Source organism: Physeter macrocephalus, unplaced genomic scaffold, assembly GCF_002837175.3.
Source record: "Physeter macrocephalus isolate SW-GA unplaced genomic scaffold, ASM283717v5 random_436, whole genome shotgun sequence".
Taxonomy (NCBI): Eukaryota; Metazoa; Chordata; class Mammalia; order Artiodactyla; family Physeteridae; genus Physeter; species Physeter macrocephalus.
In genome coordinates, this window is record NW_021145723.1 from 1 (window position 1) to 23,575 (window position 23,575).

The following is a 23,575-nucleotide window of genomic DNA, read 5'->3' on the forward strand; positions in this document are numbered from 1 at the left end:
TCTGGTTCCAGAGGTTTAAGCCGGCTGAACGCCCACGCCTCCAACCTCCAAAGAAGCACAACAGAATGAGTTTGAGTGAAAAATCCACTTTAATAATCCAGCTTCAGCTCAGCCGAGAACTTCCCCTCTCAAGCGCAAGAGAAGTCTTTCCAAGAGGCCTCAATCCACTAGGAGGTTACGGCTCAGAGAAGGGAAAAGCTCAAAGAAGCCCTAAAATAGTAGGCAACATGGAATTTGAGATTAGTGGAGACCAGATGGGGGTGCCCCACTGCTCACCGTCCACCAACATGGCCCCAGCTAGAGAGGAAGGCATAGTTGTCTCACACACACTTGACAGCTGCCCCAGGCTTCCCATCCCTGAGCCCCTCTCTGACATTTCATTATCCTCTGGGGGCTGATCAGGGCCCCTGTGCCTTGAAAGAATGGGGACCCTTCTTTTCCTACACGGTAGGCACCAAGACAACCAGCCCCATGACGTAGGCCAGCCACTTAGTGACGGTGATGTTGCCCCAGCAGCCAATCCGGGCACTAGATGGGGAAGGAGCCCAGTTGCCATGGTGACGGGTGGGGTGGGAGTCACCTTGAAGAGAGTGAGGGTCTGGAGTACTCCTGTGGTGCAGGCTGTCTCCCGGATGGAGTGCATGGCCAGTTGGGGGCTGCCTAAATCCAGCACCCGCAGCCCCAGCCGAGAAGCCAAGATAGGCCCAATGGTGGTCCCGCAGGGAGAGTCATTCCGGACCATGAGATCCTGGGGAGAGGAGGAGAGGTTCATGAGCAACGTGAGATGTGTGTTTATTAAGGCCCAGGAGGAAGTCACCTTAGAACTGCAGGGCTGAAAGGGGTCTGGTACATCGTCCACTTCGACCTCCTCAGATAGTGAATGTGACCAGCATAAAATCACAAAGCCAACACTAAATGGCAGGCCCAAAGGACAGTAGATTCTGAATTGGTCGCATTCTCTGCACCTGCATTACCACCACCCTCCCAGTCCAGGAGGATCCCGCATGCCGTGGAGCGGCTAGGCCCATGAGCCATGGCCGCTGAGCCTGCGCGTCCGGAGCCTGTGCTCCGCAACGGGAAAGGCCACAGCAGTGAGAGGCCCTCGTACCGCAAAAAAAAAAAAAAAAAAAAAAAAAAAAAAAAAAAAAGATTTTCCACATAAAGGAAAAGAGAATTACGAAACCAAATAAAGTAAGTAATAACTATTCTTTCTTAAAAAATGAGAATCACAGTATTAACTCATGTTTTTTAAAATACATATATTTTTTTCCTAGCCATGTCCATAGAAATGGCTCCAAAGCATTTCCCCGCCCCCAGTAACAATGAACACTCATGGTGCCAGACTTCGGTCTCTAACATCCATGCAAAGCTACCAAGTCTGGGGAGAGAAATGAACAAGATGAGCCTGCAATTTCTTATTGTGCCAAAAAGCAAGACAACTTTCCAGAGTCATGACAAAGGCCACAGGAGTTATGTTGAAAGGACTCCCACTGGTCAAAGTCATGACAATTTGAGCATGAAATAACATGATTACAGTGGACCAGGTTCACATTGAACCAACGAAACTGAACCAATGAAAAATCTATGATTGTACATAATGATCATCAAAAAAGGAAAAGGAAAAAAAAAATCCTCGTATTTGCCAGCATTTGAGGCAGCCATTAAAACACCTCACCTTGAAAAGTGGTTATTTAAGGGAAAGAATAACATTTGTCCTGTCTTTCCAGGAGGAACCATAATTCACAATAACCAAATGGCCCTCTTGATGGGGGAAAGTTCTACTTCACAGAAGAATGACAGCTAATAAACATAAAAGGAATAAAAGAATGGGGGGGCATTTTTCAGTAAACTTGAACGAAATTATGGATTTAGGCAAAGATTATCAATTGGTGTTAAAACCAGACACCTTTCCTGTTGATGGGGAACTCATCACTTGTACAGGTTTACTATCCAATCAAAAGAGGAAAACCTCCAGATGGTGGAGGGATTTTGAGGGCATCCCCCCAAATCCGGTGATCAATCTTATTATCGCTAAGAGTGAGTCACCCAGATAATATGTGGATGACACAACATGAAGAACACACTAGTCACGATGTCTTCTGGCCAAAAATGTTTAACTTGAATCCACCGACCCTTTAGATATGAATTCTAGATTATAGGAGATACAGGGGCTAGAGGCACAAGCTCAATGACGCCAAGAGGAAGCAAATCCAGGAAAAAATTATAAGGGATGACCAGCCTGGTTTCTTCAACAAGTCAATGTTATTTAAAGAAAAAGAAAAAAAGAAAAAGGAGGCAGTGTAGCTGTGCTAGATTAGCAACCAGATATAACTTGTGGTCCTGAACTGGAAACTAAAGTGGGACAGACAACTGTAAAGAATGTTTTGGGGAAAACTGGGGAGAATTGAAAATGATCTGTACATTAAATGAGATATATATTTACTGAAACAAAAAATTCACTGAAATGGAAAGGTGGAGAATACTGAGTGAAAAAGTAAAGCAAAAGATATATCTAAAATGATTTCACTTTTTAAAAAAAATGTGTGTTAAGTATATACATAGAAAAAAATCTGGAAGAATATACACAAATCTCTGGGGATTGTTTTATTTTCTCATTTCCATTTATGTTTTCTAAAGTATACACATCCTGCTTCTGCTGTAAGCCATTAAAGAAAAATCCCCTAACATCTTCCTACTGCCTTAGAAGAAAATCCAAACACCCTTCCACAGCCTAGGAGGCCCTGCATGACTGGCCTGGGCAGGCTTCTCCCCCGTCTCCCTGCTGCTCTCACCCTGGCTCCACCACTCTGGCTCTGGCTCCTCCTCGTAGACCAAGCTCACTCCTGTGCCCCTGGGAGCTTCTGCCCTTGTTCCCTCTGGCAGGGATGCTATTCGCTCCTAGCTGCCTTGTTCTCAATACTTAGGTCTCAGCTCAAGTGTCACCTCCTCAGAGAGGCCTTCCTGAGAATGGAACAACTCAGCTCTACAAGGGGGGCGTGGCACTGTGCGGCAGAGAGAGCCCTAGGCTGGGGATCAGGATTGCAGGGTCCTAGTCCGGACTCACCAGGACCCGCCTGCTATGTCTGTCACTGGACCACCTGAGCCCCAGTCCCTGATATATGTATTACCCTAACATGTGTATTATGTATTGCATATCTCCCTCTCTCGTTCTCTTCGACTAGACGTGCCATTGATGATGAGTTCCAGGTTTCTCGGCCCTGAACTTCTCTAACGGAAGCCACCAGGGTGTGTAAGAGAGACACAGAGGAGCTGGGGGTGCTGGGTAGGGAAAAGGCAGGACTAACCCACTATGTGCCATGAGCACACTGTACCTTGAATTCCATTTTACAGGTGTGGAAACTGGAAATCAAGGCATATTAGGAGATGAGCCCAAGGTCACAGACCAGAACCATGGCAGAACCAGCATTGACCCCAGCTCTGCCTATATCCAAACCCCAATGCTCCTCACTCTACTGGGACACACCCCCCACTAAAGACAACCTACAAGGCTCCCCTCATTGGGGAGCCATCTGCTTGTGCCCCCCCACCCCCTCCATCACCCCTTCCCAGGTAGGGCCCACCCTCACCTGCAGGGGCACCCCGACATTGCTGGCCACCTCTCGGATCAGGGCCTCTGAAACCGCATTTGAGGCGTAGCGTTGCTTGCTGTTCACCTTGATCACAGGGCCCTGGGGAGAGCAAAACCAGGAGTCAAGAGTGAGGAAGAGATGGGTGAGAGGCCCAGAGGGAACAAGATTAGGGCCCGGAACCAGCCAGGCCTCCAAGTCCCCTAAGGAGAAGCAGGAGCTCCTCACCTTGTGGAATAAGGGCCGGTGGTTCTCCTCATGCTTGTCCCTGTAAGAGACAGAGAAGGGACGGGGATGGCAAACAGGAGCTGGGCCTGTCAACACCCACCACTCTCCCATAGCAGACATCACTACTGGATCACAGCATTCTTGCCCACCCAGCCCGGCAGGACCTGAGAATCACGCTAAACACAGTGCTCCAGGCAGCCTCCAGCTACAGATGGAGATAGATTTGCAGATAGAACCTATTTGGATTGGTTAGGCACCCATGACTTTGACCCAGTTGAGCCTTGGAGCAGTCAAAATGAAGTCCCCTCTGAACCTCCTGGCAGAATGAGGGGGAAGGGGAAGGGGAGAGGCCGAGGTCCAGGCCCAGGGCTGAGCCCGAAGGCAGGTCACGCTCGGGTCTCCGGCTGTGTGAGGGCTGCGTGCCTGGCACGGGAGACTCACAGGTAGTTGGGGTGCACAGCGTGGGCCATGTCTGCGCTGATCATGTAGGACTTGGGGATGGCTTCCTCAAAGGCCGTCAGGTGCTGGGGCGAGGCCGAGATCCGCCGCAGCACCAGCTCCGTCAGCAGTGACTGTGCGCCCTGTGCGCTCTCCGACCCCACCTGGCGATAGCAAAGGCCTGGCTCCAGGGGTCCGGGCTCGGGGGCTGGAGCTGGAGGCCAGGCAGAGGGGCCCACTACCCAGACTGGCCCAGGACCCCACTGAGTCAGTGGGTGGGGAATGTGGGCTGTTATCAGCAACTTCCCAACCCCGTGCCACCAAAAAGCTGATGGTGACCTGGGGCCAAACTGATCCTCGGCCATCTCCGGGGCCGAAATAGCACTTTCCAGTCTACTTCCCTTCTTGGCTCCCTTCCTTCTCCCCTGACCCTCACATCTGGGCCTTAGCACAGGTGCCCCACCTAACTGGTCAATCTTCTTTCATGCATGTGACAGAGGCTGCTAACTGTCCATGATCCCTTCTGTAACAGAACACCCGAGTTGCAGCTGAGCATCGGACCGCCCAGCTAGAGATGACACTCCCAGCTTCCCTTGCAGCTAAACATGGCTATGCCAAGTTCCAGGGAATGCAGGCAGTGATGAATGCCACCTGTGGGTCATGCCCTTAAAAGGATGGGCGGACACTGCCCCTTTGCCCTTTTCTTCCTTCCTAACTCAGTACAGACACGGTAGCAGAAGCTGGACAGCCGCCCTGGACCCTGAGATGGACACCATGTGTTTGGGGTGGCAGAGACCTGTCCTGAACTGCTAACTCTGACCTGTGCGGTTACCTGGAGAGAACTGTGCAGCCGTGCAGGCTCTTCCATGGCATCTAAGCCCGCACCCTAACCCAAGCACACAAGGAGAGGACCCAGCCTGGGCTGAGTCCTGGGGCCACCAGGGTGAAAGGGCAGAGTCCCTGTCCTCGCGTAGCTCACCACACGGCACACAGAGAGACGTGGGAGGTGTGGTCACGCTAAGAGCACATACGTGCTGATCCAGAGGGGACACTGAGCGCTGAGGAAGCACAGGCAGCGTCCCACCTGTCTTTGTAGCCTCCAGAATAGCCCTGGCTCGCCGTGGCTGCTGGGCGCGGCTGGCTACAGAAGACTCCCCAGAGGTGACCCTCCCCAGACCCCCTCACGTACCTCTTCGTTGTCGTACAGGGCAATCATGCGTACGTGAGGATCCGCGGCCAGGGAGGCAGGGGCTGCGCAGGAATCGATCAAGGCCTAGTTTGGGGAGAGAACCAGGGAATCATCCTCCCCGCTCCTCCTTCCGTAACTCAGCACACCAGCACCTCGGGGGTTCACCCTCGACCGCCTGCTTCCCACCGTCGTGGCTGGAGTGAAGCGGGCTCTGGCTGTCACTGGCCTGCATCTCGCAGGGCGCTGCCTGGTGACAAGACGTGCAGGGCCCTTCACAATGGGATGGAGAAACCCCTCTCTGACTGTTCTCCCACACACAAAGGCAGGAGGATGTGGAAGACGGAGGGGAAGGGCTGAGAATCCTGGCAAGTCAGAAGGACCACACAGATCACGTAAACTAACTGGCCTCAGCGAACAGACTGAGGTCCAAAGAGGAGACTGTGACTCCGTCAAGGTGACACGACTGGCTGGCTGGCTGCACAAGTGGATATGGGTCCCACGTCTGGCCCTGGTCTCAATTACAGCCCAAAGTGTGTCTCCAGGAACAGGATGGGGCACAAAGGAGAGTATGAAAAGGACAGAGGGAGGAACAGGGATGAGACGTGAGAAAGAGAGGGAAGTAACCAGGGTAGCAGGATGGTAGGGAATATCAAGGTGACCAGGAGGAGGAGAGACCACACCACTGAGATCCCAAGGCTCAGAGACGGCGGGATGGGCTTAAGCCACGGCTTGGCGGGGAAGGCGAGCAGGGAGCAGAGACAGAAGAACGATGCTGCCCTATGGGATTCGAGAGCCTTTCCTGTGAAGCAGAGATTAACTTAAAGGAGAAGCAACAGGAGCAGGGTTAGGACGAGACACTGTGACGCCCTAAACAACCTCTCAGCCTTCCCCTACCTCAGCCCCTGGCCCCAGGCCAGTGCAAGGATGGGGCCAAGAGGAGCGATGCTGACACTGCAGCACTTAGGCCCCTCCCCGTGGTCCACCCTGCACCAGGAGCCTTCTTATGACCCATAGAGCTTGAGCGGTCCCCCCGCCCCAGGGCTCCTGGGGGTGCCCCGGCTCCTCACCTGCAGGGCACAGAAGCAGCTGTGCAGATTATCCAGCCGAGGGGCAAAGATGAACTCCTCATAGGCACCACCCAGGACCTAGAAAGACAGGACAGTCATCCTGAGCTTCATCCCCTGCCCCGGACTCTCCCTCTTCTCCCAGCCCCAGAGGGCCTGTGCTTGAGCGAGTCTCCTTGGTCCCTTGTGCAACCTCTCCCAGCCCCTGGCCTAGAGCAAGCATTAGGAGCCCGCTGTGCAGAGCTGAGCAGAGAATGGAGAAGCGCCGGGCTGGAGCTGAGGGATGGGAGGGTGGAGGCCCGTAGTTCCTGACCAGTTCCTGAGGGACAGGAAAAGGGAGGGACTGAACAAGAAAAGAAGGAAAAGTAAGGAAATAAACAGAGGAGACCAGATGAGAAACAGAAACGGCGCATGTTCAAACAAGGCCGAGCGTCCAAAGACAAAGCAATCCCCTACTGTCGGCACCTGGGAGACACAAGGACAGGCTCCAGGAAGAGGAGGGCCACATCCAGGCCTCTTGTCCTTAGAGGTTTGGAGCCAGCACAGGTCAAAGTGGACAGGGACCCCTGTAGCAGAAACTCCTGGGGAATCTGTGGAAAGCTGATGCCCAAACCCCACCCTACACAGTCAAGGAGGCAAGTCTGAAGTGGGAAACCTGCCCTTTTTGAGACCCACTGCCCTGGAAGCAGAGTGGGGTGGTGTCTACTGGGAAAACAGGCGAGAGAGTAATTGGGGCACTGGCAGAGGTGACGAGCGCTTGAGGGCACATGCTGGGATCCCAGAGGTCCCCACCCACGAGTTCCTGCAGCTGCTTCTCACCGCAGGCTGAGTGTCCGCAAGACACAGCTCCATCTCCAAGATGTCCTCGGAGCTCAGCCCCAGATGGGCACAGAGGAGGGACATGAGCACTGAGTGGTGCCGGTCATCCTGCAGGGCAGAAGGATGCTGGGAGGGGGTCCGCTCCTCCCTCTCTCCCCTTCTCAGAGGACCAGTCTCCTCTGCCCTGCTCACCCCTTCCCATGAGCAGGAGACTCTTACTACAGCACTGGGAGGGCCTGGCTCAGGAGTCCCCTTCTCCAGCTCCTCCTGGACTGCTGTAGCAAGAATGGGAACCCTGTGGGGAGACACGTGAGGGGGTGTGTGTGGGGAGGAGCGGAGGACACGGCAGGGCGGGACACCCCTGGGCTCAGGCATCCCCTGATGGGGAACTGCCCTGGTCCTTCAATTCCCAGCTCGCTCCTCACATGGCAGAGCTGAGAGGGCCCTTGGACATCAGCTGGGTCCCAAGAGTAGAGCCTGACAGTGGCCACCATTAGGTAGCGGTCTCCCAGGTCCCAGCAGGGCCCCTTCCATCACCTGGTGCCACACCCTACCCCTCCCAGTCACCACAGCCTCCACTCCAGTCTCACAAGTGCATCTCCACGTTGGGCCCAAAGTTCTCATTGACATTTCGCTGCAGATGGATGGCCAGGTGCGGGATGCGAAGAATGGGCTGGTCCACGTGCACCAGCCGCTGCTCCAGCCGGCCTGAGGTGGGGCACTGCGGCCAAACAGGCGGGTCAGCCCAGGGTGCCCTCCCCCGACTGCGGTTGGTTAAATCCCCCACTTCACCCAGACTAACCAAGGTGGTCCTCTGACCTGTACTGCCCCTACACCCCTTCCCCGGGGGGCTCTCTACAGGTTCCCTGAAGGAAAGTGACAGTCAATGGTCAGGCAGCTGAAGCTGAGAGGCTCCCACATCCAACCCCAGTTCCCACCTTGACAATGACACGTCCAGCCAAGGTCAGGTCACGGTCAAACCAGGTGCTCCAGATTCCACCACCATAGGTCTCCACACCAACCTGCTGGAAGCCCACCTGGCTGCGGCGAGACCGCCGTTTCACCTGGGTGGGACGATGGGGAATAAGAATTCAGCGAAGGCCACCCGACACGATTCGGAGATGAGACAGACGGCTGACAAGCTAAGTGACAGAGAAGAGCCCCAAGTGTGGAGGAAGGGGATGACAAGTCTTCCTCCCTGCTCACCCCCTGATGCCTCCCCTCCCCAGCACAGCCCCAGTTCCTTACCCGGAGGCAGGGGCTGTCCGTGTGGGCCCCAATGAGGCTGAAACCGTTGCCAGGAACATACTGGCCACCCACAGCAAATGCGATGATGGTAGAGGAGTTCCTGGTCAGGAAGTACTGGGGTGGCGGTTTTGAGTTGGATTAGCCAGCCAGCTGGCGCAGGACTTCGAGCCCCAGCCTAGGTTCCTGCCTCTCCCACCCCACCCTAGTACCTTGCTCTCGGGCTTGATATCCCAGCTCTCTGTCTCCTTGAGTTCATGGAAGCCAGCCTGGAGGAGGCGGTTGCGGCACTCGGCCACAGCTGTAGGGAAAGAACCCTCTCACAGCGATGGAAACCGGTAGGAGGCACACAGGCCCCCACCTGCCTCGGCTGCCCTGGTCACTCACCGTGGAAAGGAGAGGGGCTCCGGTTCACGAACTTGAGGAGTTCCCGGGCCGCTGCTTGCACCGCCTCCTTGCGGGCCCTGCTGCTCATGGCCACCTAGCGGAGGGGGCGCTCAGATTCCTACGAGGTCTAGGACCTCTGATCTATCTAAGCTTCGGGAACTGTCCCAGCCAATCCCCACGAAATGACCGCTCCAAGGCTCAGACCTCTGCTTCAGCCCCTTTCCCCACCGAGGGACGCAGATGCCGGGCCTCCAGCCAACCAACCAACCCCCAAAGTACCACAACCCGCGCTGCGCTCCCCGCCCAGCTCGTCCCAGACGGCGCGCCCCCGAATCCGAGCTTCAGCCCAGCCCCGCAAGTCCCGCCCCAAGTGCCCGACCAGCTGGAAATCCCGGTCAGTTCCCAAACTCCGAGCTCGCAATCGGGCCCCTAACTCTGGGCCGGCCTGTACCAAGCGCGCGATCTCATCCCGGAACCAAAGCCCTGTTCTCTAGGGAACACCCCACCTCGGTGTCTCGCAGGCCACCCTTTAACAACCCCAGGAAGGTAAGGTCACCCGGGGCCGGACTTTCGGTTTCGTTTAGGGTCGGGCGGAACCCCCACGTCAGCAAGCGCGCGTCTGAGCTTGGGCCCGAGCGGGCGCCTGGCCGGGTCTGCGATCGAAGTTCGTGCGGGGCGAGCGATGGCCACCTACCTGCACGGCCTTACGCGTGGGCCTGAGTCCGCTCGCACGGCCCGCCCCCACTCCCACCGCCCTCCCCGTCCCGCCCCGCCCCCGCCGCTCGCCCCGCCCGCCCCGCCCCCTCCACGGTGGTAGCGGGCGCCCTCTGCCGACCGGGAGGTGCTAGGACAGCCGGGAACCGCCAGCCCCCGCCCCTCCCCCGGGTCAGGGAATCCAGGTAAAAACGTCCCTGCTAGCTCACCTGGGCCGACGAGTGCTGTACAAAGTGCTCTCTCTCTCCACAGGCACCCTGGTGATAATAAAAGCAACGTGGCTAATGTTCATGGAGGGTTCACAATAAGTTTTAGCTTTATGATAAAGTTTAATGAGCTAGCTTGTTTAATCTTCACCACTGCCCTATCAATTTTATATCTTTACTGTCCCCATTTTATACATGACCAAACCGAAATACAGAGACGAGTAACGTGTCCAAGGTGGTAAGTGGCAGAGGTGGGGTTTGGACTCAATTAATTTGATTCCCGGGGCCTGGAATAACCCACTTTCAGACCTTTACTGGGCTTTTTTCTTGGTAAATGTTACGTTACACGGGAGGTCCGTAAGCAACAGAGAAATTAATGACTTGTCCAAGATCACATAGCTGTTTGGATACATCTGGAATTTGACTTTGACATCTGTACTCTTTGCTCTTCTTAAAACGACAGAAAAAGACAAACTCCATGTGTTCTTGGAGGCAATTCCCGTATTCCTGTGTCAAGAGTGGTAAGTAGCAATTTAAAAAACCCAGGCAGGGACTTCCCTGGTGGCGCAGTGGTTAAGAATCCACTGCCAATTCAGGGCACATGGGGTTGAGCCCTGGTCCGGGAAGATCCCACATGCCGCGGAGCAACTAAGCCCCTGTGCCACAACTACTGAGCCCACGCGCTACAGCTACTGAAGTCCGTATGCAGCAATGAAGGCCCCACGCAGCCAAAAATAAATTAATGAATAAATAAATTTAAAATAAATAAATAAATAAAACCCCAGACACACACCAGTCAGAAGGGCCATCATCAAAAAATCTACAAACAATAAATGCTGGAGAGGGTGTGGAGAAAAGGGGACCCTCCTACACTGTTGGTGGGAATGTAAACTGGTACAGCCACTATGGAACACAGCATGGAGGTTCCTTAAAAAAACTAAAAATGGAGCTACCGTATGATCCAGCAATCCCACTCCTGGGCATATATCCGGAGAAAACCATAATACGGAAAGATACATGCACTCCAGTGTTCATCGCAGCACTATTTACAATAGCCAGGACATGGAAGCAACCTAAATGTCCCTCGATGGAGGAATGGATAAAGAAGATGTGGTACATATATACAATGGAATATTACTCAGCCATAAAAAGAACGAAATAATGCCACTTGCAGCGACATGGATGGACCTAGAAATTGTCATACTGAGTGAAGTAAGTCAGACAGAGAAAGACAAATAAATATATGATACCACTTTTATGTGGAATCCAAAATAATGGTAAAAATGAACTTATTTACAAAACAGAAATAGAGTCACAGATGTAGAAAACAAACATGGTTACCAAGGGGGAAGGGGGGGAGGGACAAATTGGGAGATTGGGATTGACTTATACACACTACTATATATAAAATAGGTACCTAAGTAGGACCTACTGTATAACACAGGGAACTCTACTCAATACTCTGTAATGACCTATATGGGAAAAGAATCTAAAAAAGAGTGGGTATATGTATATGTATAACTGATTCACTTTGCTGTACAGAAGAAACTAAGACAACATTGTAAATCAACTATCCTCTACTAAAAATTAGTTAAAAATAAATAAAACCCCAGGCCCCTGCCTAGCCATCGATTCTGATCAGGACTTTGGTGGCCCCTAGGTTCAAAACAGGGGCCAGCTACCAGGGTTGTTATCAACATTCCAGGGATTACAGGTCGATGGAGCAATCTGCCGTTTATGTACTGGAGTAGGAATGTCAGGGGAGTGGGGAGTAGTTGGAAGGATCCTGCAGCCCTCAATTCAAAGGAGTTGATATTGCAATGGAGTACTCAGGGATGTACACACTAGGTGATGGGTTAAGTTCATGGCATTCCCCAACCATTCACTGCAATGCCATTATGTATAAAGTTTCACCGCTGAGTGGAACATGGAGAGAACATTCTTGTTCTCTGAGGAGCCAGAGGCTGGCTGCTGGGGAAGGGACACACTCAAGGACGGTGACAAGAGCCAAAACAGGGATACAAACAGGAGTAAGGGAGAGGGACTTAAAAATCTTTAACATTCTGATCACAAAAAAGAGTACATGTTCACAGCATTGCAAATCGACTATATTTCAATTTTTAAAAAGTGAAAATAAAACTTAATTCAAATAAAAATAAAAGTGCATTGTCTGATAGCTAAAAAAAGAGTACATGTTAAGGTGAGCAATTCAAATATCAACAAAATGCAAAACTTAGAAAGTGAAACTAAATGTTTGAAAAATGGCACAGCCAGTCTTAATAAAAACAAAACCAGGAATTCCCTGACGGTCTAGTGGTTAGGACTCCGAGTTTTCACTGCCAAGGGGGCAGGTTCAAGCGTGCCAAAACAAAAACAAAACAAACAAAAAAACCCCAAATCCTCTTAAGGAACCAGAAATCTACAGCAGACATTAGTAGGGAAATATAGAAGTGTCCCTGTTCAAATCAGAAGCAAGGTACTGATGAGCTGTTATCACTGGTAGTCAGTGTGGACCTTCAGTCAGAGCCAGTGTCACAGAACAAACAATTATATAGAGAAAAGCACAGTCTGTCACTGTTTGTAGATTATTTGATTAGCAAGAAAATAAACAGACAAGCTGTTAGAACTGGAAGAAGGGGAGGGCTGATTGGAAAAATCATCGGCTTTCCTGTACAGTAATCAACCAGAAAATATAATAGTAAAAAGATCTTATTTACAAGAACAAGAAATACTATTAAATCCCTAGGAATGAGCACATGCATGACCCAATCCCACTGTAACCACGGAAATGCAAGTTAAAAACGAGACACCATTTTTGATTTGTCAGATTAGCAAAAATGAAAAAGATTGGTAATATCAAATGTCGGAGGAGGCTTGGAGTAATGGAGTATGCTTTTCTACCCAATTTCTGTGGTGTGAACACTACCCGTGGCTGATTCTAAGCTACCAACGTGAACTGAATGTGGAGTTGGGAAGGAATGTGGAAAAGTACACCATTGTGTAGATTTCCACCAAACAGATGTAATAGACACAAATAACCTTAGGAACATAGATTTATAGTAAAATAATTAGGAAAGTGATGATTTTTGAGTATTTATTATCTCTGTTTGTAATAGAATTTACTTAATTGTAAGTTTAAATAATTTCACTTTTAATGATTGCTGTGTTTCACAATAGGACCACAAAATTCCCGGAAATTTGACAATCAGTTCTTATGAGCTGGTCCAAGTCGGTTCTACCACACAACTTCACCCATACTCTACACCTTTGTTCCTCAAGTTGTGATTCGTTGACCTGGGAATTTTTCAGAGATTCAGAATCTCAAGGTTTACCCCAGACCTACCGAATCAGAATCAGCATGTTAACAAGATCCCTAGATGATCTGAATTCACATTAAAGTTTGAGACAGTGTTTCAGAGTACCGTATGGCAGTAAAAAACAATGTGAGGTCAATCTTTTTGTATTATCATAGGAAAAAGGGCCAAATTTATTGAGTGAAAAAAAAAGTAATTTCCAGAATAATATTTATAGGACAAGAGTATTTTGGTAAAACTCTCACAGTGAGCTAAATTCCTAGATTTTATATAAATATGTATGTAAATTCATGGAAAGAGGTTTGGAAGGAGAGTGTTCATCTCTGGATAAGGAAATGGTATTGAGTATGAAGTGAAAAGTCAAGGGGGGGACCTCGGCTATCCAAAAAAAAGTCTCTGAGAATCATTCTTGCCCTCAGCCTCCAGAGAAAACCTTCCCTACCAGCCCTTAGTTGGTGTTTACACTGCTCCCGTTATTCATTTATCTTCTTGGTTTAATGCCTGTGAGTTAACATAGCAGTAGGTGACACATTTCAGTGTGAGTTACTTGATATGTGGGTCCTTTCTGATCCATCAGTTTATGAGAAAAGGTTCCTAAGTAGTAATTTGTCACATAATGTATTTGGGATACAGAAGACCAAAGCAAAGCTCTAAGGAAGAGAAGGCATGTGGAGTGTGTGTGTGTGTGTGTGTCCTGCCCTGTCTGCTAAAATGGATGCAGTGAGGGGCCGAATCAGATGATCTTGATTTCCTGATGCCAAGACAGCGCTGGGTATCTCATTGCTGGTAGATATCTTGGTTGTTTCAATAAGTAAATAATTTGCTTCTGGGTAGGATGATAGGGTCTTGCATAACACGGTACAATTTGTTCTCTTACGTTGTTGTTGGAAGGGCACTTTAGTTTCCAACACGTGTCTTCTGCTCCAGTCCTGTTTTCCAAGTAAGACTCAGCTGAGTAAGAACTGCAAATCCCAGGATGCCTTGAGATGAGTAGCTCAGGCAATATTATAATTTTCAACCAATCATGTTCTAGGAGGGAGGTTTGAAAAGCATTTTATATAGTTACAAATAATGAAGTGCCTCTACAGGTACAATTTCCAAGATATATTACTAAGTGAAAAAACAAGGTGTTGCAGAATAGCTGTTATGGTATGCTGTCATTTGTGAGTATAAATACACAGATACACACATATTCTTATGTATTTAATGTATGTTAGGAGCCACAAAAAAATGGTAACTGACTCTGGAAAGGAGAAATGGGGTAGCTGAGGGCTGGGGAGGTGGGTAGAAGAAACACTTCCTTTATCCTATAAAAAGGATTCCTATGAATCCTTTTGCACTTTTTTTTCCTATGTGTGTGTACATAGAAAAACTTTAAAAAACTAAATAAGTAAAAACTAAATAAAAAGTTTTGAAAACTAAAACTTTAAAAAACTAAACTAAAAAGTAACAGGTGGAAAGATGATCTTTAAATACTTTCTGTGACCATAATTTTTGTTTTCTTCTGTACCCTGACTGAGTTGATAAGCATTTGTTGGTTAGCATTTAACCCTAAAGCCTTCAGTTTAAAAACACCTACTTAGGGGGTTCCCAGGAACTGAGATCCCACGAGCGTGCGGCATGGCCAAAAATAAAAATTAAAAAACCCCACTTAAAGCTGTATTATCGGGACTTCCCTGGTAGTCCAGTGGTTAAGACTCCGTGCTCCCAATGCAGGGGGCCTGGGGTTTGATCCCTGGTCAGGAAACTAGATCCCACATGCCTCAACTAAGACCCGGCGCAGACAAATAAATTTTTTTAAAAAAGTTACACTGTTTATTAAAAAAAAATCCATATTATCCTCTGGTATAGAAATTGTGTCATTTGTGTCGGATGGAATGTTTCTTTTGATATTGATATTTTAAACAAAAATAAACTGCGAATGAGGTAGGGAAACCCTCAGAAAAAGGTACCCAACTCTATTAATTCCTCACCTACACAAGAACTGCAAAGTATTGATCCTACCTCTTCCCCGTTCCTCACTCTTCTCGTCTCCACTCCCCTCCGACCCATCATAACTCATGTGTTCCATCTGTAATCACTCCTTTGCACACACGTCCATGTTCCTTGCTTGCTCTAGGTCTGCTTACTTGTCTGGTGAAAACCCAAACCCTGACAGCAACCAGCGCCCCATGCCTCATGTCTGCACCTGGCCCATAGTAGATATACAATGAATATTTATTGAGTGGATGAAATTTCTTAAAGTGATTGTTAGTTGTGAGAAATGGCCCTCGTAGAATACTCCCCAGCCATAAAAAGGAACAAACTATTGATAACTGCAACAACTTGGATGGATCTCATAGGCATTATGCTAAGTGAAGAAAATGACAAAATTATAGACATGGTGATCAGAGGAGTGGCTGCCAAAGGCCAGGGAAGGTGGGGGAAGGGATGGGTGTGACTCTAAAAGAGCAGCGCAGGGAACATCTTTATAGTGGAGGAATGGTTCTGTATCTTGATTTTTTAAAAAACTTTTTAGATCAGACTATTTTTTACAAATATTTATTTATTTATTTATTTGGTTGCACTGGGTCTCAGCTGAGGCAGGCGGGCTCCTTAGTTGTGGCATGTGAACTCTTAGTTGCAGCATGCATGCGGGATCTAGTTCCCTGAGCAGGGATCGAACCCGGGCCCCGTGCATTGGGAGGGCGGAGTCTTAACCACTGCGCCACCAGGGAAGTCCCTGTATCTTTTTTTTTTTTTTTTTTTTTTTGTGGTACGCGGGCCTCTCACCGTTCACCGTTGTGGCCTCTTCCGTTGCGGAGCACAGGCTCCAGAGGCACAGGCCCAGCGGCCATGGCTCACGGGCCTATCCGCTCCGCGGCATGTGAGATCCTCCCAGACCAGGGCACGAACCTGCGTCCCCTGCATCGGCAGGCGGACTCGCAGCCAGTGCGCCACCAGGGAAGCCCTGTATCTTGATTATAATAGTGGTTGCATGACTACACATGTGATAAAGTTAGGGATGCCTGTTAAAATACAGGACACCCAGGTAAGTTTGAATTTCAGATAAACAAAGGATAATTTCTTAATATAAGTGTGTCCCAAATATTGCATGGGATATACTTACACTAAAAACAAAATTTAACTGAGTGTCCTTTATTTTTATTTGCTAAGTCTGACAATCCTGGATAACATGGCATAGAACTGTACACACACATTTCACCAATGTCACTGGCCTGGTTGTGATACTGTACTGTAGTTGTGTAAGATGTAACCATTGGGGGAAACCAGGTGAACAGTACGCAGGACCTCTCTGTACTATTTTTGCAACCTCCTGTGAATGTATAATTATTTCAAGATAAAAAGTTTGTTTTTTTTAAAAGGCCCTCAAAAGAAAACCAACTGTTCCTGTGATAAAAACAAAGAGATGTAGGGAAGTGCTGGTTATTAACCTTGGGAGTTTTATGCAGCATTGTAAAACCAGCATGTCACATAGGTCTTAAGATGTTTCCCCTCTCAAATGTCAATGACCTTGTGTAGTTATTGACAGTATAACAAAGTGGTTAAGCACACGGGCTCAGGATCAGACACCCCTGGGTTTAAGTTCTGGCTCCTTCATTGACTGGCCATTTGCAGTGCTGTGATGGAGCCAGCTCACACTCTCACCCCTTCCAACTCCACATTCAGTGACTTCAGGCTGATGGCTTGAGGCCGGCCTGGGAGTATTTACACCACCACAATTGGCACATCCTACAAATCAGGGCTTTGTTCTTTTCCTCCAGACGCTGACTGTTAAACATTTACCATCATACCACAGACATTGAGCCTCAGTTTCCTCATCTGTAAAATGGGGGAAGATAACAGTCATAACCTTATAATGCTAGGAGGATTAAATGACATAATGCATGTGAAGTGCTTATCATTGTTTGTCAAATAATAAATGATCAGTAAATGTTAGCTATGATTACACACTACTATATAGAAAATAGGTAAACATAAAGGACCTACTGTACAGCACAGGGAACTATATTCAATATCTTGTAATAACCTATAATGGAAAAGAATCTGAGAAAGAATATATATGTATATCTGAATCACTTTGCTGTACACCTGAAACTTAACACAACATAGTAAATTAACTATACTTCAATTAAAAAAAAAGGTTAAGAAAAAGTTAGCTACTATCATCTCTCAATCTTATCTCTCATATTAAACTGTGAGCAACTTGAGGGCAGGTTTATGCCTTACTTTGATATCTTTAGTGATTGGCACAGGGCCTGAAACACAGTAAGTGCTAAACAAATGTTCAGGAAATTAATGAATAAACCACAGATAGTAGTGACTTGAGGGGCTACACCTCCAGAAAATGCACATTTCATCAGAGGTGTTTTAGGGCACACTTCTTGATCTTTAATCTTGGAGGTTTCAGGCCCTGTAGCAGGCAGCTGGGGAGTTCTGGGCAGCACTCACACCCCCAAGGCTAGTGGCTGCCGTTGCAGGCCTGGCCCTGACCTCCTAATGTGCCCCTGCAAAGCCGGCTCATGCCCCCAGGTGGCAGGGAAAGACCCTCACCTCATCTTCTAGGAGCCAAGATGGGGCATTTCTGGCTCCGAACCTCTCTGACTAGAGGTCATTTAATCCTCGCTGGATTTGTCCTGTTTATTTTGGTGAACAGGGCTGTTTACTTTCAGTTCGTATTTCTAGGGGTGCCTGCTCATTTTTCTTCCCTATTATGTACTCTTTGCAAGCACTTGGGTTTGAGTAAATATGTCTATAAAGATCCAGGGACTGGCTTATTCTTTGTCTGGTATTTTAATGGCCTTTAAACAGTGTCTGCTCAAGTAAGCATTTTATAGATGAATCGAAAAGTTAGAGAATTCTGTTCTCAGTGGCTACTGACTCCTTCCAACCTGACAGCTGGCCACCAGCAGCCTCTGAATCAGGGCTTTTCTTCAGTAATAAAGTATCAAAAGCTGACACCCATCTCTGGACAGAGAAAGCAACCAACCCTGGGCAGCCAGATATGGGACCTGGGGACTATGGTAGGTATTTCCACTCCAGGGCAGTGTTTAGGATAAGAATACCTAGAGTGCTTTTTAAAGTGCAGATTCACGAGCCCCACACGTGAAAATTCTTCTTGGGAAGATTTGCACGAAGCCCCGGGGGATGTGCCTTTTTAACCATGCTGCAAATAATTCTATCTTTAGACCATTCTGAGAAACACTAATCTAGATTCCCCAAACCACGAGTGCCAATGGGTGGGCTGCCCTTGGGCTCAGTGCCCTGTTGTGGGTGACACGGAGAGAAGCTAGGGAACTAGATTGGGCTGTTTGGAGCATTTCCTTTTTTTCTTTTTTTTTTTTTTTTTTGGGTCTCGCTGTGTGGCATTCAGGACCTTAGTTCCCCAACCAGAGATTGAACCTGTGCCCTCAGCAGTGAGAGTGTGGAGTCCTAACCACTGGACCGCCAGGGAATTCCCTGTTTGGAGTATTTCCATCACCACTTAGCACACTGTTCTGCCAAAGTTAACCAAGAGGATGATGAGTATGTTCTGGCGAGCCACTTGCTCAGGGTCTAATTTGTCAGCAGCTTGAGGACAGGGACGAAGTCTTGTTCATCTTTTTATCCCCCCAGTCCCCGAGACAGTACATGGCTCACAGCATGGCGCTCTGCGCTGGCTGGGACATTCCCACAGGAGAATATAGGCCTAGAATGCAGCCCTGGTTACCTCAGGGTAGCCTGGGAGCCAGTTGTTGGGAATGAACGTGGCGGAGAGGCTGAGCGCCGTGGTCACCTGCTGGCCTCCTCCCGAGCTGAGGCCGGGTCTGTCAGAGGCTGAATGTACACCACCAGCTCCTCCCCCTGCCTTGGCCCCTCTGCTCTGAACTGCAGGGTCCTGGTCTCTCCCACAGGGCCCATTATGATACCATCAATGCAATTTGAAACAGTAAGGTCCTCACAGCACCCAAGGGTCAGTCTAGCCTTCTGTGGCCAAGGGTCTAAATGATGATCCTTGACCTGGGGAAGGCTGTCCTGCATTCCAGGAGGCTACAGAGGTCTATTTCCTCCGCTCAGACTGTGAGCTCCAGGAGGCACAGCCCCCGTCGGCCTTGTTCATGCTGAGTCCTTAGTGTCTAGCACAGTGCCTCACATGTAGTAAGTGCTCAAAGGTTTTTTGGGGTGCATGAGTACATGAATGAGAGGCTTGGCTGGCTCCAGCCATCCATTCATTTATTCATTTGCCAAATATGTTTTGTGCACCTGTTGCAGGTCAGGCTCTTGTCGATCTGAATAAAACTCCTCTTCTGTCCCGAGGAGCTCCCAGCCTGGTGGTGGGATGCCAGAGACACATCCTTCGTGTAATGCTCCCTGACAAGGGCTCTATCTGAGGTCTAACGGAGATGGGGTTGCAGGGAGGAGCCCACGGTGGCAATGACAGGCTCTTAAGCCAGAGAAATGGTACGTGGTCTGGCAGGATTTCCCCGGCCTGGTAGGTGAGCCCCATCGGCCCCAGGGCTCTGCCTGTGCGGACAACCAGGCTGCTTGTTTCTGCTAATACTGCAGCAGGGTGCATCTATAGAAGCAATCTATAGCACACCATTTACAGCCATAACGAAAACACAAAAATCAATCCGCGGGCTTCCCTGGTGGCGCAGTGGTTGGGAGTCCGCCTGCCGATGCAGGGGACGCGGGTTCGTGCTCCGGTCCGGGAGGATCCCGCATGCCGCAGGGCGTGGCTGGGCCCGTGAGCCATGGCCGCTGAGCCTCCGCGTCCGGAGCCAGTGCTCCGCAACGGGAGAGGCCACAACAGTGAGAGGCCCGCGTACCGCAAAAAAAAAAAAAAAAAAAAAAAAAAAAAAATCAATCCGCAGCACTCACTCCCATCAGCAAACGTGCTTGCAGAGCCTCGTGAGTGTGGCGCACAGCTTTAAGGTGCCATGGGAGATACAGGGATGAAAAAGTGAGGACTCTGACCCAGGGGACTTTGAATCTCCCTGGGGAGACAAGACACATGGAAATGAGATGATCAGTCACACAGAGCGAAAGAGTGTATGCCAAGTAGTGAATGCAGGTTCTGCAACTGCACTGCCCAATACACTAGCCACCGGCCACCTGAGCAGCTTGAAATGTGGTTAGTCAGAATTGAGAGGTGCTGTACGTATAAAATAATGTATATGTCAGATTATGACAAAATATTCATATATCTCAATTTTTGACCATTGCTTACATGTTGAAATAATAATATTTTGGATACATTGGGTTAACTATATTATTGATCTCACCTGTTTCTTTTACCGTTGTTTTTTGTTTTGTTTTGTTTTGTTTTTGCGGTACGCGGGCCTCTCACTGCTGTGGCCTCTCCCGTTGCAGAGCACAGGCTCCGGACGCGCAGGCTCAGCGGCCATGGCTCACGGGCCCAGCCGCTCCGCGGCATGTGGGGTCTTCCCAGACCGGGGCACGAACCTGTGTCCCCTGCATCGGCAGGCGGACGCTCAACCACTGCGCCACCAGGGAAGCCCCCTTTTACCGTTTTAAAAGGTGGCTACTAGAACATTTGAAATGACATATGTGGCTCCCGGTTACATTTCATTTGGACAGCACTGGTCTAGGAGTTGAGGGGACCCAGCGAGGGCCCAATAGCCTGTGCTACTACAGTTGGGAAGAATTCTGAGGAAATGAAACAATTAGGAGCAAGCAGGGGTGTGGGAAGACATTTGAGAAGTTTGATCATGAAGGGAAGGAGGGGAGATGGCAGCTCAAGGAGGCAAGAGAGTCCCAGGGACCATGTACACATCACCAACCCAGCCCTCCCTCCCGTTCCTGACATCTTCCAAAAACACGGTGGTACCTCCAGTCACCCTCCCATGCAATGACTCTGGAGGAAGGCTCCTTCCTCTCAGTCCTGGACAATGGGGAGTTGGCCTGTGAGCTGGGGTTAGATGCTAAGTATTGGCTGATTCTCAGCCCCGGGGAAAGGGAAGTGGCAGGGGAAGGGAAGGGAGCTCAGGGACCCCCGTGCTAGTGGAGCTAGGAGTTTGGTCAGTGTTTGAAATGGGGAGGACTTCTCAGAGGAGCAGAGTTGGGAGGAGGAAGTCAGCCCTCAAACCTGGCCAGACAAAGCGTCCACTGTGGACACCTTTCATCAGGAGAAATCAGGCAGCCTGGATCTGATGTTCCTGCCTCTGCCCTCCCACTCAGCCACACGGAGAAGCCGTAAACACTCAGATACAAGGATTAACTCTGCATGTGGTGTCTGGGACATTGTGAACAACTCTTGGCAGCTGTGTTTTTGTCTGTGTTAAAATTGATCTTTCTAACCCCCAGCACCTAGGATGTGGGGCCTGGTACACAGCCAGTGTTCAATAAATATCGATGGATGGAGGAAGGAAGGAAGGAAGGAAGGAGGAAAGAAGGAAGAGAGGGAGGGAGGGAGGGAGGGAGGGAGGGTGAACAAAACACAAATCTGTCACAGCCCAGAAGTAGATACTTGGAAGGTGCTACACTTGTTCTATGCGAGAGTTTTGGATGTGGGCAGCAAGAGGGGTCTCTCACAGGCCAGATCCCATAGTGTCCAGGTCAGAGGAGAACCGGTGCCCAGCACACAGCTTTTCACCAAGCTACCTCCCTGCCGCAGGGCCCTGGGCCCACAAGCTTTGAGAGGCAGTGTATGTCCAGGCTGTAGCCTTCCTGGGTTAAAGCTCTGCTCCTAGTCTCTTATCCTATTAAGTACTTTTTAAAAGCCTCTTAGGGCCTCTGTAAAAGGAAAGATAATGTGAAGAATTCCAGGAGGGTTGGATGAGCCTGTAGCGGGCTGGGGGTGGCTGAGTTAGTTCCTGGACCAGCAAAGGAACGACTCCCGAAGCACATCAGAAGCCTGCAGTTTTCCGATATGGCCACTGGAGGGCACTTCAACCATGTAATACCAGCTCTCCTCCACCTCTCTTGCCCTTGGAGAGCCCAGATTTCAACAAAAGTTTAAAAATCATCACAATAATGATAGCTGTCCTGGTTGAATATCCAATAAGGGGCTAAACGCCTTAAACATATATCATCTCATTTAATATTCACTACAATTGTGAATTATTTTAGCTATTTAGGAAAAACTGAGGCTTAAAGGAGCCGAAGAATTTACTGAAAACCCCCTAGCTAAATACAGTTTGGGAGTAAGAACCTGAACCCAAGCCCTTGGGCACCGACCATAAACAATGAATACACGAGAAGCTGAAAAGGAGACTGGATAGAAGCAGAGAGTCTGCTACACAAATATCGTTACTGAACAATTTACACATATATGAAATTGGAAGACGGCTTGCAGATCATTTGTACGTTTCATACAGTAATGTTTCTTCTTTTCCCCCTGAAATGATGTAATTAAATAAATGAAGCGTTTCACAATTTGTGGTGAGGAATCAGGATCGTGTCAGGCCTGGACTACGGAGTCCACATGGCAGAGACTTGCGCAGCCAGAGCTCCCTGGGGCCTCCTAGGGGTGGGGAAAAGAAGAGGGGAACAGCAGGAGTGCCCGGGATGGGGCTAGGTGGGGCGGTGCTCCAGTGCAGGGAAGAGCGGAGGCCACCCTGCCTCCACCCCGCCCCTCTCCAGGGACCGGCAGTTTGGGAAGTGCAGTGTGTGCTCAGGAAACAGTCGGATTGCATTACAGGGAAGATTAAAGGAGCTAAATTGGGCCTGGGGCTGGGGGAGGTGTTCGAGAAGGGAGCAGCAAAGGGCCAGCGGCTGGACGACCAGGAGAGGCTGCCGGGAGCTAGGGGTGGGGGCGGGGATCCCACATCGGGCAGGAAGCCCTCCTGACCCCAGTAAGGCTGGAATGTGGGGTCAGCAAGGGCCCAAGCAAGGGCATCCTCACTTAGAGGGAGCTGGGGGAGGGATGGGGGCAGAGACCCAGCAAACCCGGCTGGGGGTTGGGGGGCAGGGACCCTGGGGGAGGTGGAGACAGACCTGGAGGGGTAGGGGGAGGGGAAGAGGAGTGACCTGGAGAGGAGGGGAAGCTGTGGGCAGAGACTCAGCCGTAGCCCCGTCCTGAGAGGGTGTCTGGCACTCCAAGCCCGTCCAGGCTGGGGAGTGGGGACACAGGCTGCCTGTCGGGTGTTGGTGGGGAGCCCGTTGCACTACACTGAGAAGCAGCTGGAAATGGCCTGGAGCCCTGGAGCACCCTCCTGCATTCCCAGCTCCCCCTTCCCAATACCTTCCCCCAGCCTGAGTGGCAGCGCCGGCTGTGGTCCCTCCCAGCCCCCAGGGCAGGTGGTCAGTGGTCTATTCTGGTACCCAGGATGGCTGGGGAGCCTGGGGGAAGGCAGAGGGGGAGCCTGGCCCATCTTTTTTTTTTTTTTTTTTTTTTTTTTTTTTTTTTTTTTTTTTTGCGGTACGCGGGCCTCTCACTGCG

The 23,575-nt window shown here is 49.8% G+C and overlaps 1 protein-coding gene and 1 long non-coding RNA gene across 4 annotated transcripts in view; one reads left to right on the top strand and one right to left on the bottom strand.

The window, feature by feature from the left end:
• Positions 1–70: 70 nt before the first annotated feature.
• Positions 71–9,706, bottom strand: DNPEP (aspartyl aminopeptidase). 3 transcript variants are annotated; one of them, XM_024124769.3, is made up of 15 exons: positions 9,652–9,706; positions 8,958–9,051; positions 8,783–8,871; positions 8,574–8,687; positions 8,264–8,389; positions 7,916–8,046; positions 7,545–7,620; positions 7,326–7,433; positions 6,510–6,587; positions 5,443–5,526; positions 4,257–4,417; positions 3,816–3,855; positions 3,588–3,689; positions 581–748; positions 71–210 (listed from the first exon to the last, which is right to left on the bottom strand). In XM_024124769.3, exons 2-15 carry the CDS (start codon positions 9,043–9,045, stop codon positions 160–162), a joined length of 1,416 nt encoding a protein of 471 aa, XP_023980537.1. In that variant the 5' UTR covers positions 9,046–9,051; positions 9,652–9,706; the 3' UTR covers positions 71–159. The 3 variants fall into 3 exon arrangements, with proteins under 3 accessions (XP_023980537.1, XP_028341341.1, XP_028341340.1); XM_028485540.2 differs by lacking the exon at positions 9,652–9,706 and adding an exon at positions 9,464–9,639; XM_028485539.2 differs by lacking the exon at positions 9,652–9,706 and adding an exon at positions 9,514–9,618.
• Positions 9,072–23,575, top strand: part of LOC114485063 (uncharacterized) — a 17,040-nt gene continuing 2,536 nt past the window's right edge. Inside the window, exons 1-2 of the long non-coding RNA XR_003678529.2 lie at positions 9,072–9,503; positions 10,341–10,398. This is a non-coding gene — a long non-coding RNA (uncharacterized lncRNA). The remainder of the gene's footprint in view (positions 9,504–10,340; positions 10,399–23,575) is intronic.

Bases quoted from the DNA above. Each gene is read 5' to 3' on its own strand.
- DNPEP (XM_024124769.3), bottom strand. From the start codon at position 9,045: ATGAGCAGCAGGGCCCGCAAGGAGGCGGTGCAAGCAGCGGCCCGGGAA. The intron at 5,527-6,509 runs GTGAGGAGCCGG...TCCCCAAACTAG, and splicing joins GCTGCTTCTGTGCCCTGCAG to GCCTTGATCGATTCCTGCGC. The intron at 749-3,587 runs GTGAGGGTGGGC...TCCTCTCCCCAG, and splicing joins ATGTCGGGGTGCCCCTGCAG to GATCTCATGGTCCGGAATGA.